Here is an 18,739-nt window from a genome sequence, read left to right as displayed (position 1 = left end):
TTCCATGTGATGTCCATAAGTCAGGTTCATTGGTTGTATTTGCTTTACTCAAGGGATCATCTGCCTTGCTAGTTACTTGCCCATGGTTCTCCCGAAAGCATATGACAACGCTGTCTTAATAGTGTTGTCCATCTGGTTATATGTTCCAAACTTTCCCTACTGTAGCAGCTAACGATATGGCTCATCACTGATTGATATTTTGCCTTTTATCTAGCTGTGATTTGTTGGTATTGCTATGGTTATCATCCAAGTAAAATGAAGATGCCACACCAATTTTCTGTTCATGGAATGCATGTAATATCATATCTTAAGTTATTTCATCTTTCCTTGTATTGCCCTTGTACCTGGGGTGGATAATCGATTCCTGTTGTCAATGCCAGCCAGCATAGTTTCATTTTCCAAATCTTTATCCATAGAATCGTATTAAACTATGAAACTATTGAGGTTTCTAATACTGAAGTCAATATTGAGTGTTTGCTTATTTTAATGATAGCATTTGTTTGCCTCTTCTGTAATGCCTTGCTTCAAAAGTGCAGTTACAGTTCATTGTACAGTAGATAGAAAAAAAAGAGTGGCTTTCATCACCTATCTGAGGGCATTTAAACAACAGTCTCTGCATGTCAGTTTTTTCACTCAGGTTTGAAGTAATACAACATTCTTGTACATGTAGAAAACAAATGTATGAAAGCCTGTACTTAAACAAGCACCATTGGCATTGTTTCAAAAATATTCTTGTCCTTTACTTTCATCACCAGAGACTCTCTTCTGTACCTGTACGTGTTCAAGTTGCTTTTGAGCTCTATAAGCAGCTGGAACTTCTGCCTTTTGGAGTTCATGAGTACAAGCATGGCTAAGTTTAGAGTAATACCCTCAATTCTAACATCAATATTGCTTCCCCCTTCAATGCACATAACATTGCAAAGCTTACCATACTTGAGTAAAATAATTTGGTACTAAATTGCATTTTTGATGCAGACTATAAATGCTCCACTAACACAATTGTTGTCACATTATTTAACAGTGAATTTTGTTGGCATCTTAGCTAATAATGGAAAACATAACATAAGTTTAATGACTTGCAGCAATTATCCAGCTTGCTGATTGAGAATACTGGTTAATCCAATAGATAGACATATTTTAAATAGCTAATTCATTTTTGGAGCATTTCAAGCTAAAAATTTAATACTGATTATAGTTTATAAATCTTCTGTGCTGTGAAATTAGTATTTGTAATGTGGTTTTGATTTAGTTGAGGCATGGTGATGCTTTCCAAATATTGCTTTATAGTTAGCAAGCTTTTAATTAATGGAACTTGCATAGGGGAAAGTAAAACTGAATCATTGCCAAAATTTGTTAAACATTGGATGTATAACAAGTCATGCAAGAAATCTTAATGTGTATTAATATGCATATTTGTTTAGCATAGTCATTTAGTTCATTGTATTCAATGCCTTTTTAAAAAAAAAGTATTCAGGCCCCACAAGTATTTTCACATTTTACTGTCTCATTTTCTAAATCAAAAATATATTGAAGTAGGATTTTCTGAGCTAATCTATGAACATTGTGCATAATATCAAATTAAAAAATTCCAAAACCTGTTAACTTATTTAAAAATTATGAGACTGAAAAGCTATTCATCCACTGTTTGCTATGATAACTTTTTTTAGGGTGCAATATTTTACTGTAACTCACCCAACTTGATGTAGAAAATTGGCAGATTAACTGTTTTCAATGAATTCATACAAATAAATGCCCTCCTCTCTCTGTAAGCTATAACAGTATGGTAGGTTTTCAATAGACCAAACCAAAATGCAGATATAAGTATTTTCAAGACAAGTCGGGGAAATTATAATAGAGAAACACAAATCTAGGGAAGGGTACAAGACCATTTCAAATGCATTCCTCTGAGTATACAGTCTTTTCCATTTCATGCACATCCTTCTTCACACTATCCTCCTGCCTTTCCACCAGGGACAGGGTTCCTTTTGTCCTCACCTACCACCCCACCAGCCTTCACGTCCAGCTCATAATTCTCTGTAACTTATGCCATTTCCAACAGGATCCCACCACCAGGCACATCTTTCCCTCCACCCCACTTTCTGCTTTCTGTAGGGATCGCTCCCTATGCAACTCTCTTGTCCATTTGTTCCTCCCGGTTCTTACCGCTGCAAGTGGAACAAATGCTACACCTGCCCCTACACCACCTCCCTCACTACCATTCGGGTCCCCAAGCAGTCCTTCCAGGTGAGGTGACAGTTCACCTGTGAGTCTGTTGGGGTCATCTGTATCCGGTGTTCTCACTGTGGCCTCCTGTATATTTGTAAGACCCAATGGAAACCACTTCTCCCTGCACCTACGCTCCATCCGCCAGAAAAAGTGGAATCTCCCAGTGGCCACCCATTTTAATTCCACTTTTCATTCCCATTCTGACATACCAGTCCGTGGCCTTTTATACTGTCATGGTCAGGCCACACTCAGGTTGGGGGAGCAACATCTTGTATTCCATCTGGGTAGCCTCCAGCATGATGGCATGAACATTGATTTCTCAAACTTCTGGTAATGCCCCCCTCTTCACTGTTCCCCATTCCCATTTCCCTCCCACCTTATCTCCTTATCTGCCCATCACCTCCCTCTGGAGCTCCTTCCCCTTTTCTTTCTTCCATGGTCTTCTGTCCTTCCTGGTAGATTTCCCTTTCTCCAGCCCTATATCTTTCACTAATCAACTTCCCAGCTCTTAATGTCACCACTCCTCCCCGCCCCCCCACCCCTGTATCACCTATCACCTTGTGATTTTTTCCCTCTCCTCCCCCAACCTTCTAACTGACTTCTCATCTTTTTTTGTCCAGCCCCGATGAATGGTCTCAGCCCAAAACGCCAAGTATACTCATTTCCATAGATGCTGCCTGGCCTGGCCTGGCCTGCTGAGTTCCCCAGCAGTTAGTTTTTCTTTTTCCAATAAAGAGTTTGCAAAGTGTCACTTAGAGGAAGAAGGATACTGTAAAGAGGTGAAAGGAGGTCTTGTGGTCGAATGTGACTAAAATGGAACAACTTGGCCTCAACACTAAACAGTATGGGTAGCATAAATCCAACCCTACGTTATCACATAACACATAGTCATAGTCATACTTTATTGATTCCGGGGGAAATTGATTTTTGTCACAGTTGCACCATAAATAATTAAATAATAATAAAACCATAATTAAATAGTAATATGTAAATTATGCCAGGAAATAAGTCCAGGACCAGCCTATTGGCTCAGGGCGTCTGACCCTCCAAGGGAGGAGTTGTAAAGTTTGATGGCCACAGGCAGGAATGACTTCCTGTGACGCTCTGTGTTGCATCTCGGTGGAATGAGTCTCTGGCCGAATGTACTCCTGTGCCCAACCAGTACATTATGTAGTGGATGGGAGACATTGTCCAAGATGGCATGCAACTTGGACAGCATCCTCTTTTCAGACACCACCATCAGAGAGTCCAGTTCCATCCCCACAACATCACTGGCCTTACGAATGAGTTTGTTGATTCTGTTGGTGTCTGCTACCCTCAGCCTGCTGCCCCAGCACACAACAGCAAACATGATCGCACTGGCCACCACAGACTCGTAGAACATCCTCAGCATCATCCGACAGATGTTAAAAGACCTCAGTCTCCTCAGGAAATAGAGACGGCTCTGACCCTTCTTGTAGACAGCCTCAGTGTTCTTTGACCAGTCCAGTTTATTGTCAATTCGTATCCCCAGGTATTTGTAATCCTCCACCATGTCCACACTGACCCCCTTGATGGAAACAGGGGTCACTGGTGCCTTAGCTCTCCTCAGATCTACCACCAGCTCCTTAGTCTTTTTCACATTAAGCTTCAGATAATTCTGCTCACACCATGTGACAGAGTTTCCTACCGTAGCCCTGTACTCAGCCTTATCTCCCTTGCTGATGCATCCAACTATGGCAGAGTCATCTGAAGATGACAAGACTCTGTGCAGTAGTTGAAGTCGGAGGTGTAAATGGTGAAGAGAAAGGGAGACAAGACAGTCCCTTCTGGAGCCCCAGTGCTGCTGATTACTCTGTTGGACACACAGTGTTGCAAGCACACGTACTGTGGTCTGCTAGTCAGGTAATCAAGAATCCATGACACCAGGAAAGCATCCACCTGCATCGCTGCCAGCTTCTCCCCCAGCAGAGCAGGGTGGATGGTGTTGAACGCACTGGAGAAGTCAAAAAACATGACCCTCACAGTGCTCGCTGGCTTGTCCAGGTGGGCGTAGACAGGTTCAGCAGGTAGATGATGGCATCCTCAACTCCTAGTCGGAGCTGGTAGGCGAACTGGAGGGGATCTAAGTGTGGCCTGACCATAGGCCAGAGCAGCTCCAGAACAAGTGTCTCCAGGGTCTTCATGATGTGGGAGGTCAATGCCACCAGTCTGTAGTCATTGAGGCTGCTGGGGCGCAGCGTCTTCGGCACAGGGATGAGGCAGGACGTCTTCCACAGCACAGGAACCCTCCGGAGCCTCAGGTTCAGGTTGAAGACATGGTGAAGTACTCCACATAGCTGAGGGGCACAGGCTTTGAGCACCCTGGTACTGACACCATCCGGTCCTGCAGCTTTGCTTGTGTTGAGACGTTTCAGTTGTCTTCTCACCTGTTCAGCTGTGAAGCCCACCGTGGTGGTTTCGTGTGGGGAAGGGGTATAGTCATGAGAGCAGGGTGGGGGACTGTGAGGAGGGGTAGGAGGGGAGAGTGGAATACGTGTTGGTTGGGGGTCGACAACAGATGACTCGTGGGGGATGAGCAGGGACCACAATATCAAATCTGTTAAAGAACAGGTTAAGTTCGTTGGCCCTGTCCGCACTGCCTTCAGCTCCTCTGTTCCTAGTTTGCCGGAACCCAGTGATGGTCCTCATCCCACTCCATACCTCTCTCATGTTCTGCTGGAGTTTCCACTCAGGCTTCCTCCTATACCTGTCTTTAGCATCCCTGATCCTGGCTTTCAGGTCCCTCTGTATTGCCCTTAGGTCCTCCCTATTTCCAACTCTAAACGCCCTCTTTTTAGTGTTCGGGATGTCCTCTGTTACCCATGGCTTGTTATTTGAATAACAAAAGACAGTTCTTGTTGGAACATTGCAGTCCACCCAGAAGTTGATGTAATCAGTGATGCACTCTGTGAGTCCATCAATATCCTCTCCATATGGCTCACCATCCCTTTTGTAAAGTATAGTGGACGTGGCATCATGCTCTGGGGATGTTTCTCAGCAGCAAATCTGGTCAGGATTAATAAACTCTTCTCGGGCTTCTAGCCAGATACAGGTATAGATTATAACCAATGTTTTGATGACAAACTGCCATCTTATTCAGGGATGATGCCTGAGAATGCCTTAAAAGCCAGTGGCGCAGCACAGTAGTTGTAGGACTATCTGATAAAAGAAACCATTGAAATAAAACTGGAGGGAAAGAGTTTTAACTGAGGCAAAGGTTTCGCTCTAAGTAAGAAATGGAATTCAATTGTGAACAAGGTGGGAGAGCAGAAACCTGATTGGACGAACCAATCAGAAGGGACGGATTGCAGGGTATAAGTACCACTGGACTAGACATGCTCAGGCATCATCCCTGAAGATGGCAGAGTTTGTCATCGAAATGTTGATTATACTTGTATCCAGCTGGGAGTCTGAGAAGAATTTATTCATCATGTGTCAGGAAAGCACTAGATCCTTTATCACTAGTCAAGATTAATAGGAAGATGAATGCTGCTAAATACAGAGAACCTGGATAAAAACCTGCTAGCCTCTGCCAGAAAACAAACTGGGGAGGAGGCTTGTCTTTTAGAAGGACAACAACCCAAAGGACACTGCCAGAGCAACCATAAAGTTGACTTCAAGTGAATAAAATTGAGAGTACTAACCTTGACCTGATCTAGTATCTCTGGCAACATAGAAACATAGGAAATAGGTGCAGGAGTAGGCCATTCAGCCCTTCGCGCCTGCACCGCCATTCAGTAGGATCATGGCTGATCATCCAACTCAGAACCCTGCACCTGCCTTCTCTCCATACCCCCCTGATCCCTTTAGCCACAAGGGCCATATCTAACTCCCTCTCCCTCGCAAGTCCTCAAGATTGCTGTCCACTGCCAGTCCCCAATTAACCTGGCACAGCTTGAGCAATTTTGCAAGGAGGAATGGGTAAATCTTGCTCTATCACATTATGAAAAGCTAATAGATTTATCCCAAAAGACTACTGGCTGTAATTGCTGCTAGATGTGGTCAACTCAGTACTGAGCAAAAGGCGGGGGGGGGGGGGGGGTGGCGGAATGAATACTTTTGAACAGCTGACATTTCAGATTTTGGATATTTAGTTTTTCCCTTTTTTTTTGGACTCTACTGTGGGGGAGGAGAAAGGAATGTGATTCACAATTAAAAATTCTCAGTTAAATTGATCAAAATCCCTAGTTGTGATACTGATGTGAGCAAAGGGTTGGGGGCTGAGTACTTTCAAAAGGCACTGTATTTTCCATAAAGCTGTCAAATTCATTCAGTTTTTTTAAAGTTTCTGACAGCCATGCAACTTTTTAAAGATGTAAATCAGCTAAACTTTTTGAAGTTGCTTTTGAGTTTGCTTCTCTTTTCTCTCCCACTCCTTCCCATTTCAAATTAATTTCCAGTTCTTCATTGCTAAATGAGAATGTCCTCAATATTTCATGTCCTTTGATTACTGGAGATGCGGAGTACTGTAATGGTTAGCACAATGCTTTACAGCATCAGTCGTAAGATTGGGGTTCTATTCCTATCATTACCTGTAAGGAGGAGATTTTTGTGTTCTCCCCGTGACTGCGTGAGTTTCCTCAGTACTGTGATTTCCTTCCACTTTCCAAAGGTGTACTGTTACGGTTAGTGAGCTCTGGGCATGCTATGTTGGTGCTACAAGAGTGGTGACATTTGTGTGCTGCCCAGCACAGTCCTCACTGATTTGTGTCAAATCAAATGACACATTTTACTGAATGTTTCAATGTACATGTGACAAATAAAGCTAACTTTATAACCTTTACTGCCAAGTGGAATATATTTCTCAGAAATAGGAAAAGCAACAATCTAATTACCTCCTCATACTCAAAAATTAGAATGGAAGTCTAGCTTGTTATTTCACTTTGGAGCCTTAGCAACATTCGGAGGAATCCAGGTATTTATGATATATATCTACCTGTGTCTCCATTTAGATGAATCTGTATTGCATTCCTTCCAAGGCCAGTCTATCATAGTCATACTTTATTGATCCTGAGGGAAATTGCTTTTCATTACAGTTGCACCAAAAATAATTAAATAGTAATAAAACCATAAATAATTAAATAGTAATATGTAAATTATGCCAGGAAATAAGTCCAGGACCAGCCTATTGGTTCAGGGTGTCTGACCCTCCAAGGGAGGAGTTGTAAAGTTTGATGGCCACAGGCAGGAATGACTTCCTATGACGCTCAGTGTTGCATCTTGGTGGAATGAGTTTCTGGCTGAATGTACTCCTGTGCCCAACCAGTACATTATGTAGTGGATGGGAGACACTGTCCAAGATGGCATGCAACTTGGACAGCATCCTCTTTTCAGATACCACAGTCAGCCAGTCCAGTTCCATCCCCACGACATCACTGGCCTTGTGAATGAGTTTGAAAGATCAAGTGTTCTACAGCATTCTCACCTACTTTAAAGTTCTTGGGTGGAATCCATTGGATGCTGAAGATTTGAAGTTATATATTTTATCTTGCAATGCTACTTTCTTGCTTTAGTGAACAGAATGCGACACTGAATTGTCAGCCTGGATATTATTCCAAAGGCTCCAAAGTTGGAAGGCCCAACAGACGACCTCCTGTCTCGCAGTCTCGTGCCATGTTTTATATATTAACATTGTTGTTACTCCTGGTAAGATTCACTCCCATGGAAGCAATGTGGTTCTTTTGTCTCATTTAATTTCCTAAGCTCAACCTAAATTTGAATTTTAATAATTTGAATGAGGCAACAACTGAATATAAAAACATTGCTAAAAGTATTGCTTCATTTCTTGCACTGGAAATGGATTGATCAATTAACATCATGTTAATACCTTTGCATAGATCTTGGTTCATTATCATAGTTATTTTTATTTTTATGTCCTCTTGCACAAATTTTGTTTTCTAATGCAATTAATTCCTCTTTAGTTGGAGGCGAAGATTTACAGATTATTTTTGCATCGGTACCCACACCTGAACAAGAAGCTCTTGCAAAAGAACTGAAACTTCCTCCAATGTTTTTTTGCTACAAGAACAAACCTGGCTATGTTAGTGATGATGAAGATGGTAAGATTTGTAGATATTTATGTCTATCGTGCTGATAAGAGGTCGTGTGTGTGTGTGTGTGTGTGTGTGTATATATATATATATATAGTTGCTAACCACTTAATCCAAAACTTAAACTTGTAAAATTTCCTCATACCTTTCCCCGTCAACATCTCCATCTGATTTCATTTGTTTTTATATTTGCTTTTTTCCCTCATTAGCTCCTTCTCTCCCACTATTTTCTAACCTACATTGGCATCTTGTTAAGCATTGCCTCAATGTTAATATTTTCATTCATGTTTTTAAATTTGTCTGTGGCTTTTCTGATCTCTAGCATATTCATACCCATTGTAATTGTGGCATCTTGTTCATCCTAGATTTAACGTGGTTTTGACTTTGGTGGCAAAGACAAAATTTTGAATTTGCTACATAAATGGTCTTCTCTTTTATCTAGTATCTTTGATATTTATGCAAAACACTTATGATTTGCTGTGCTAGAGGTGTTAAACAAAAGGGTTGTTGTTATGTGCCTCACTTTGGGTACGGTGACGCAGAAAGTCCTTCCAGCTGCACTGTACGGATTTAAAAAAACAATGATGAAGCTACTCTGTGATTAGGTTATGTGGTTACTATGTTTATGTAAATAAGTTTACTTAAAATACAGGTTTTTTTCCCATTTAAAAGGGAAAACTATCAAATGTATCAGACAAATTTGCCAACTAGATTTCCTTTGGTCTTGAATTTCACATAGCAAACTAATGTTAAATTATTCCTCTCTTAAGATGAAGACTATGAAACTGCAGTCAAAAATCTCAATGGAAAACTATATCCAGATAAGCCCCAAAGGCAAAAATCAGCTATCACAGGTACAGATAAAAACTCTTCAAACTATCTTTTAAATTAAAAATGCAGGTTAAATTACTTAAGAATTTTCCAAACCTAGGTAAAAGCTTGAGAACTAACGCAAAACTGGATCCAGGTGCGTCAGGGGGACAATTGGCTACCCTTGACTCGGAATGTGTATCTGCACCAGGTAAATAAATTTCTTCATCTAAGCTCTCTTTTTGGACTAAAATAACTTTGTTAACTCTGGTATTCATACTTAATGTCAGCTGATAGAAGTCTTGGTAGAAATCTACACCCAGATCAGTGTAAGGATTGGCTTCATCAGGATGCATCTCAACAAGAAGTCTCCAGTAAAACAGGTACAAGTTTTATACAGAAAATTACTGTCTTTTTTTGATCATGTAAAAGTTCTAATTCCCAGCATCTTTTCTTTTCAAGGCACTTTCTTGAAATCAACTGATAAGTTATGTTGTGGTGACAAAAAGGAGCAGAAGTCCTGTATAATAGGTATACTTGTTTTTTTGCAGTTTTGTAATTGACCACTGGAATTCATGATACCAATTTTTATTGGTGTCATTTTTAGAAATACATTTGGGTATTTTAACAAATAGCTTCATTCTGGATGTGTATCGAAATGGATTGACTTATGATTTTGAAAATAGATTGAGTTGATACAAAATAGCCAACAATTGTACTCATAAAGTAATCTGTTGTTAAATATAGGGCAAAGGCTTTGGATGTTTTGGCTAATGCGTGTGATAACATTGCTTCAAAACTCAACTATATTAGATGCTAGGCTGGGTATTGTTAATGAGGAAGTAAAGGAGTAATGTGAAATATTCTCCATTAGGTCTTTTAAGAGGGTCCTGAATAGGTACATGGAGCTTAAAAAATAGAGGGCTGTGGATAGCTCTAGGTAATTTCTAAAATAAGTACATTTCCGCCATAGCATTATGGGCCCAAGGGCCTGTATTGTGCTGTAGTTTTTCTATGTTAGTTCTGTTCAGGGCACCAAAATCTGAGGGGCATTGGTACTGCTGAAGACTTAAAGGGTTGGACACAGTTTAAGTGACTTCACAGCAAATCTTGGCCGGATCTTTGTGCTATGATTTGGAGCAACAGGGCCTCAGTGAGTGGGAGAAGATGATGGAGAGGACTGGTGAGTTCAGTTGCTTTGGAGTAGTTGAGGGGGGGGGGGTCATGGTTAGGAGGTCAAGGGACAGATGCTAGTAGGAAAACAATATATTTGAGTGAGGTTTCAACCCTAGGCTGGGATCTGCCAGAGATAGCTATTAAAATGTGACTGTCCTATTGATTAGTATGTATCAAACAACGTTACCTAATTTCTCTTTGTGCTCTTAAGGAATGTCATTAGGATGATTTTACAAATACCTGCGGTGTTGCGTATCGGTGCAAGAGCATTCACAGACAAGAGGATCAAATTTTCAGTGATTTACGAGCACTTTGTAAATTTTATTAATGCAAGAAGCATAACTTCTGATTTCTAGACAGAAAATTAAACTCAATTTAAGTAAGTGGCTCTTCAACCATGGTTTCCATCTGTTACTATTTTGCCTCATCCAATTTGGGCAGCCCTTTATATCACTATAGAACTGGTGATGCAATTTAGAAAAACAAAGTTGAACTGTCATCTGAGATTTTCTACAACAAGAATTGAGGCAGAATCCAACAGCAATATCTTTTTAAGATAGTGGTTAGTTAGTTCTATCTGGTCTTAGAATTCTTGGATGTGCATGAGCACAGTAAAATATTGGGAGACTGTTTAGGGATCCAAAAATAAGCATAAGCAAAATGGATTTGTGAACAGCTGGTAAAATTGAAATAAAAACAATTCTGAAGCTGCTCAACAGATCAGGCAGCCTCTGTGGAGAGAGAGAAAAACTGAGTTATGTGACCAGTGAATGCAGAAGGGAGTGCTATTGAAAATCATCCTTGGGTCGCTGGATGAAAGGGAAGGACACCTTTGTCATCTGGATTCTCTTTATCATAATAATTATTCCTGGCCTGCTGAAGTCTTTGCAATTTCAAACACACTGCTTTTTCACTTCATCCAATTCTGTCTTCCCACCACCACCCCCGAACAGATGCTCAGCATCTTCAGCATTTCTGGTTTATTTTGAATTTCCAGCCACTGTTGTGTTGTCTTTAGACTGATAAAGTTAGCTTGTTTTGAATTCTTATTGTTTTGTTGACTTCTAGGCCTTGAACAAAAGAGAATGATGTGAGGAAATGGGTATAATTTTCTTGTAAAAATAGCTTTTATAGATTAGAATATATAGTACTGTGCAAAAGTCTTGGGCTTTAGGGGAAAAATTCTGTAAAGCAGAAGTGCTTTCAAAAATGTTTCAGAATATCAAAAAATTTACTGTGAAGAACAGTAAACAGTCTTTTAAAGAAAAACTACTGGCGAATGTGGCGTGGCCACCTTTTGCTTTTAAAATGGCATCAATTCATTTAGGCACACTATCGTGCAGTTTTATAAGAAAATCAGCTGGTGGGTTGTTCCAAGCATCTTGGAGAACTTGCCACAGCTATTCTGCAGACTTTGGCTGCCTCACTTCCTTCTGTTTCTCTGGAAAATCTGAGACACCTTCAATGATGTTGAGATCTGGGGTCTGTAGAGGCTCTACCATCTGTTGCAGAACTGGTTGTCCTTTTCGCTGAAGGTAGTTCTCTCTGACCTTGGCCATGCGTTTGGGATCATTGTCCTCCTGCAGAATGAAGTTGGGAGTGATCAAATACCTCCTGATGGTATTGCGTGATGAATGAGAATCTGCGTGTACTCGGCATTGAGGATTCCATTAATTCTGGCCAGATCACCATCTCCATTTGCAGAAATGTAGCCCCAAACCTGCAGGAAACGTCTGTCGTGCTTCACTGTTGGCTGCACGCACGCATGTAGTGCTCTGCAACTCTTCTACAGACAAACTGCCTCCTATTTGAGCCAAAAAAAATCAAATTTTGACTCTCAGTCCTTGTGTTTTTGTGCATAGGTGAGTCTCTTGGTTTTGTTTCCACTTTGGAGGAATGGCTTTTTGGCAGCAACTCTTCCATGAAGGCCGCCTATGACAAAACTTTTCCAGACTGTAGAGGGTGTACTTGGGTTCCAGTGGTTTCATTGAATTCAGAGCTGATAGCAGTGCTGGAGTTCAGATTTAGAAGGCACATCAGTTTGATGCATGTCTCGCACTCAGTTTCTCTGTCCACCCACTACGTTTCTGGTCCTCAACCTTGCCTGTTTCTTTGAGCTTTTTCAAAAGAGCTTGGGCAACACATCTTGAAACCCTGTCTGCCACAAAATTTCTGCTTGGGAGAGCCCTTGCTGATGCAGGACGACCATATTGTGTCTTGTTATGATCACTCTTACCATTTTGCAAGAATTGATTTGAAGGTTAAACTGTCACATCTACCACAACCTCACCTTTTAGTTTGGTTGTCCTTCGTCCAGTTTGAGTCCTCCAACACCCGTTTCTATTTCAATTAACAACACAGAAAAACTGCTGGTGAACGCAGCAGGCCAGGCAGCTTCTATAGGAAGAGGTACAATCGACATTTCGGGCCAAGACCCTTCGTCAGGACTAACTGAAAGAAGAGCTAGTAAGAGATTTGAAAGGGGGAGAGGGAGATCCAAAATGATAGGAGGAGGGGGAGGGATGGAGCTAAGAGCTGGAAAGTTGATTGGCAAAAGGGATACGAGGCTGGAGAAGAGTGGGGATCATGGGACGGGAAGCCTAGGGAGAAAGAAGGTGGGGGAGCCCAGAGGATGGGCAAGGAGTTATAGTGAGAGGGACAGAGGGAGAAAAAAGAGAGTAGGGAAAATAATAATAATAACAGATGGGATACAAGGTGGGGCATTAACGGAAGTTAGAGAAGTCAATGTTCATGCCATCAGGTTGGAGGCTACCCAGACGGAATATAAGGTGTTGTTCCTCCAACCTGAGTGTGACTTCATCTTGACAATAGAGGAGGCCGTGGATAGACATATCAGAATGGGAATGGGACGTGGAATTAAAATGTGTGGGCACTGGGAGATCCTGCTTTCTCCGGCAGACAGAGCGTAGGTGTTCAGCGAAACGTTCTCCCAGCCTGCATTGGGTCATGCCAATATATAGAAGGCTGCATCAGGAGCACTGGACACAGTATATCACCCCAGCTGACTCACAGGTGAAGCGTCGCCTCATCTGGAAGGGCTGTCTGAGGCCCTGAATGGTGGTGAGGGAGGAAGTGTAAGGGCATGTGTAGCATTTGTTCTCCTTACAAGGATAAGTGCCGGGAGGGAGATCAGTGGGAAGGGATGGGGGAGACAAATGGACAAGGGAGTCACGCAGGGAGCTATCTCTGCGGGGGGGGGAGGACAGATGTGCTTAGTGGTGGGATCCCATTGGAGGTGGTGGAAGTTACGGAGAATAATATGTTGGACCTGGAGGCTGGTGGGGTGGTAGGTGATGACAAGGGGAACCCTATTCCTAGTGGGGTGGCGGGAAATGGGAGAGATACGTTTGAGAGTAGAGTTGATGGTGGAGGAAGGGAAGCCCCTTTCTTTAAAAAAAAAGGAGGATATCTCCTTCGTCCTGAAATGAAAAGCCTCATCCTGAGAGCAGATGCGGCGGAGGCAGAGGAATTCTGAGAAGGGGATGGCATCTTTGCAAGAGACAGGATGGGAAGAGGAATAGTCCAGGTAACTGAGAGTCCGTAGGCTTATAGTAGACGTCAGTAGATAAGCTGTCTCCTGAGATAGAGACAGAAAGATCTAGAAAGGGGAGGGAGGTGTCGGAAATGGACCAGGTAAACTTGAGGGCAGGGTGAAAGTTGGAGGCAAAGTTAATGAAGTCAACGAGTTCAGCGTGCAGGAAGCAGCACCAATGCAGTCGTTGATGTAGCGAAGGAAAAGTGGGGGACAGATACCAGTATAGGCTTGGAGCATAGTTTGCAGTTAATCAGTTTAGTTCATTCAAATCATTATGTCATTGATCGTTAGCATCCTGTTTGTTACTTTGTTCAATCATGCACTGGGCTATATTTTGACAAAGTAATCTAGTTTTTATTTGATTAGTAGTCTATTACTTTATATGGTACTTAATGAAATAAACATTTTTCTGTAGCATTTTTTTTGGAAAAAGAGTTTTGAAATCTATAGTTCGCTTTTTTTCTACTGACACTATTGCAGAAGAAAAAAAGTTGTATAAAAATCCATGGTGTTCAAGACATTTGCACAGTACTGTAGTATATTATGTAGTAACTAATACTAAAAGTGTTTTGTTTAAAATCAAGATTGCGATGAAATTTTCCTAGTGTTTGTGACCATCCTGCTACTTTTGTAGGCTCCAGTGTGGGTAATCTGGAAGAAGATGGTGAGAAAGACTGTTTCATTGTCTGGGAGAAATTACCAACAGATGAAGAGAGAATGAAAGCTAAAAATCTGCTGCTCCCTTCTACCTTCTTTTGTGGTTTAAGCAGTGATACAGAAGGGGAGGAGAAGGATGACGATGACTTCGAGACTGAAATTAGAAAAATCAGGGACTTTCAGGTAAAATTAAAAATATCTTCATTGTATTCGATTAATTCTTGAACAGTGTATCAAATTGCAATTTCCAGCTGTATGACCGTGTTAAAATATTGGCTCTTTATTTCACAAATAGCATCTTTCATAGGAATAGCTTTGTCAGTTAGCAACAATAAGACTATATGTCTAGTGAAGTTAACATTTATCATATTTGTTATTTCTTAAATTAATGTGCCAGTGTTCTATTTTCTGTCTGAATTGTGTTCACAATTAGATGGATTGTTTAATATAGTAATACTTCATTCATGTTTGTTTGGCTTAAAATGTTCACATGATTTCTAAATTAATCCACTGAAGTTTAATAGAGCTTAATTAGAGCAATGGTGTTTTTAAATTGCATACTAATTATTGCAGGTGAACCATCCATTTTAACTGCAATAATTTTCTTTTAACTATAGATAGCTCAAGAAGAGCACATCAGCAGCTCCACTGATGCCCAGGCTACGGTACAGTTGAATAAACAGACAATGGATACACCAGCTGCTGTTTCAAGGATTGAACCAGACTCCACAACAAACTCTATACCGAAGGCAGAATTTCCAGCATCTGATGATGGCAGCCCCATTGATTTATCAGCTAGAAAAGAAATGGAACCAGATTCTACCACTCAGGGTACAAAAAAAAATGGGATGAATTAATATGGAATTGTTTTCAATTGAATGTAATGGGAAGTTAGTGGACCTCCAGATTTACTAACAGGGAAGTTATTAGTTATTAAGAGGAAATACTTTCATTTATGGGGAAACATTAATTGATGGCATTGTAGATCAAGAATTTAAATTGTACTTAAACCGCTTAAGCTGCTGACCCTGAGGAGCTAAAGTTTTCTCATACTGTTTATGCAGCCTATTTTTATTGAACTAGTGGCAAGGCTTTCAGTGTAGATGAACCTTTAATTTTGTTATTTTAGAAACGACGATATTTCCGTCACCACCTCTGAAGAGAAACAAAACTTAGTTTTCAGAGAATTTTGCAGTGAAACATTAAATATAGTGAGCCAGCACAGCCTTGATAATTGAGAAATGCAAAGGCTAGCAATTCTCAGGGTGAAGTAATTTTTTTTCTGATATCAGAATTAAGAACAGAATAGGAGCAGGAGTAGACCATCTTGCCTGTCGAGTCTGCTCCACCATTCAATAAGATCATGACTGATCTGGCCATGAACTCATCTCTACCTACCTGCCTTTTCTCCATAACCCTTAATTCCACTGCTATGCCAAAATCTACCCAAGCTTGTCTTAAATATATTTACTGAGGTAGCCTTCACTGCTTCATTGGACAGAGAATTCCACAGATTCACCACTCCCCGGGAAAAGCAGTTCCTCCTCATCTCAGTCCTAAATCTACTCCCTCGAATCTTGAGGCTATGTCCCTATTGAATGACTGACCTTTATTTTGAGACTGTATGTTGGTTCTTGATGCCCCAGTTAACAGAAAAAACTCAATGTTTGTCTTAAAAACTTACAAAAATGCTGTGTATGTTTCATTGCTAAGATCAGCACACAAAACTGTAGGTCCATTCTCAGCAACAAACCTTCCATCCCTGGAGTCAATCTATCAAACCTTAGTTGCACCTCTACTACAGATATATCTTTCCTTGGCTATGGAAACCATATGTATACAAATTTCTGTATGCAGAATCATTGGGGCCCATGTAATTGGAGCAAGATGACTCTGATCATATTGTTTTTTGCATTAGAGGTGAGCTATTTGCCTTCCTTCTTGCCGCATCTTCATTTTAACCTGGTGATTTGTATACAATAGCACCCAGGCCCCTCTGAGTACCTTTTAATCTCTCACCATTTGAAATACTTCATGTTTCAAAGTGGATGGCTTCACATTTTTCAGTATGTTCCATATACTTTGTTCTTGTCTATTCATTAAAACACTATACACCACCTGAAGCCTCTGCATTCTCCTAATAACCAACAGTTCCACTCAGCTTTGAATTGTCAGTGTGTTTGCATGCATGTATATGGGTCCATGAACTTCACCATACCTCTTCTGCACCATTTATTTATTGTAACTTTTTGGTAATTTTTTTTGTCTTGCACTATAGTTCCGCCATAAAACTAATTTCATACCATGTCAATGATGATGAATCTGATTCTGAACTAATCAGCTCATCCAAATATCAGATGTACATTTTGAATGGCTGGGAGCCCACCTTTAATGTCAATTGCACTGTCCACACCCCTCGTAACATCATGACAAAGCAGTGGAAACTGAGTGTTTGTTTGGCACAGCTTCTCAGGACATCCCAGGTCATTAAGAAAGCTCATCACTTTCTGAGGAGGCTGAAGAGAGCTGGGCTATGCTTGCGTCCTTCTACAGATGTGCAATAGAGAGCATCATAACATGCTGCATCACGACTTGATATGGAAGCTGCACTACAGCATACAAGAAGGCTCTGCAACAAGCAGTCAAAACTGTCCAAGGCATTACTGGCTCCAGCCCATCCACCATCAAGTATGTATACACAGAAAGGTGGTGGAAAAGGGGCCAGCAGGATCATGAAGGATCCCACCCACCCTACTCATCGACTTTTGTCCCACTCCGATCAGGGACGAGGCTATGTTGCATCCATGTCAGGACCGCCAAACTCAAACAGTTACTTTTCCCAAACAGTAAGGATGATCAACACCTCTACCCACTAACTCATCCAACACCACCACTACTTCATAATTTTCTGTCAGTCACCTTATGTACAGACACTCCTGTGGCTAACTTCACTTTATGGAGCATACAATCAATCGTGTATATATCTTGTGTACTTGTTTATTGTGGTTTTTTATTATTGTGTTGTTATCTTGTACCTTTTTTTATGCTGCATGGAATCCAGAGTAACAATTTTGTTCTCCTTTACATTTGTATACTGGAAATAACATTAAACAACTTGAATTTAGCATACCACTTAACACCATTTCCAATACAAAAATAATCCATTTATTCCAGCCTTTTACTTTTTGTAATTAATTCTCAATAGACAATTTATTAATCTACAGTAATCAAATTTATATAATAATATTAAGTGGTGCCTTATTGAAAAAAATTCTTAAAGTCCCAAGATATACCAGCTGGTCCACTTATTCTTTCTGTTACAACTTCAAAAGGCTCTTGTGTATTTCAGAGATGCAATTGCTCGTTCATAAATCCATGAATATTCTGCTTCTATCTATTTATCATTTTTTTTTAGAGATATAGTGTGGAATAGACCTTTCAAGCAGCACTGTCCAGCAACCCCCAATTTAACCCTTTCCTGAACACGGGACAATTTGCAACAACATATTAACCTACTAACCAGAACATCTTTGGACTGTGGGAGGAAATCGGAGTACTCAGAGAAAACCCACACATTCCACAGAGAGAACATACAGACTCCTTACAAATGATGTCAGAATTGAACTCAAACACTGCCCCAAGCTAAACTGGCATCACACTAACGACTACACTACAGTGTGACCACTTCCTTTATCAGTGATTCCAGCATTTTTCTTACTACTGACAACATGCTAATTGCTCTGTAGCTCCTTGTTTCCTACTTGTATACAATAGAGGGATTGCATGTGCCATCTTTTAAATTGTGGGAACTACTCTTTGTGTACTCTTGAAGATAAATACCAGTGGGTTCAAAGGTGCGCAGAAATAAATCCCAATTACTGAAAGCCTTGACAATTACTAAAGCCTCTTGCCCAGCTTTGATTTTAAAAGTGAGGGTTTCAAATTCTTATAAAAGGTTAAAAGTAAAAAGTAATTTACTTTTAAAGAAATGTATCAGGCTTAAACACAAAATCAAACATTAAAAGCAAAAATAAACTTAACTGTCCATGTTCCTACTTGTAATCTCCATTGAATGAGTAGGTTTGCAGATCCTTCAGGTTGTACATTATGAGAGACCGGTTTTCCAGTGTAAATGAGGGGGAAACGTCAGTAAGATTGAGCACTTGCATGACTGCTTTTGAAGTCCACATCTCCAGATTTAAGTTGTCAGATGTTGTCCAGCAAGTTTCAGACTGCAGCATGT

General features: G+C 40.7%; 1 protein-coding gene across 5 annotated transcripts in view; it reads left to right on the top strand.

The window, feature by feature from the left end:
* Positions 1 to 18,739, top strand: part of ranbp2 (RAN binding protein 2) — a 72,596-nt gene that overhangs the window by 30,411 nt on the left and 23,446 nt on the right. For 2 of the 5 annotated variants that reach the window (XM_072263183.1, XM_072263182.1), the window contains exons 21-27: positions 8,169 to 8,306; positions 9,068 to 9,151; positions 9,229 to 9,318; positions 9,398 to 9,490; positions 9,570 to 9,638; positions 14,474 to 14,679; positions 15,114 to 15,327. In XM_072263183.1, coding sequence (XP_072119284.1) covers positions 8,169 to 8,306; positions 9,068 to 9,151; positions 9,229 to 9,318; positions 9,398 to 9,490; positions 9,570 to 9,638; positions 14,474 to 14,679; positions 15,114 to 15,327 — 894 coding nt within the window. Of the gene's footprint in view, positions 1 to 8,168; positions 8,307 to 9,067; positions 9,152 to 9,228; positions 9,319 to 9,397; positions 9,491 to 9,569; positions 9,639 to 14,473; positions 14,680 to 15,113; positions 15,328 to 16,774; positions 17,629 to 18,739 lie in introns of those variants that run through there. The other 3 variants (XM_072263187.1, XM_072263185.1, XM_072263184.1) reach the window with 3 other exon arrangements.

This window comes from Mobula birostris, chromosome 7, assembly GCF_030028105.1.
Source record: "Mobula birostris isolate sMobBir1 chromosome 7, sMobBir1.hap1, whole genome shotgun sequence".
Classification (NCBI taxonomy): Eukaryota; Metazoa; Chordata; class Chondrichthyes; order Myliobatiformes; family Myliobatidae; genus Mobula; species Mobula birostris.
This window is presented reverse-complemented; position numbering and strand designations above follow the sequence as displayed.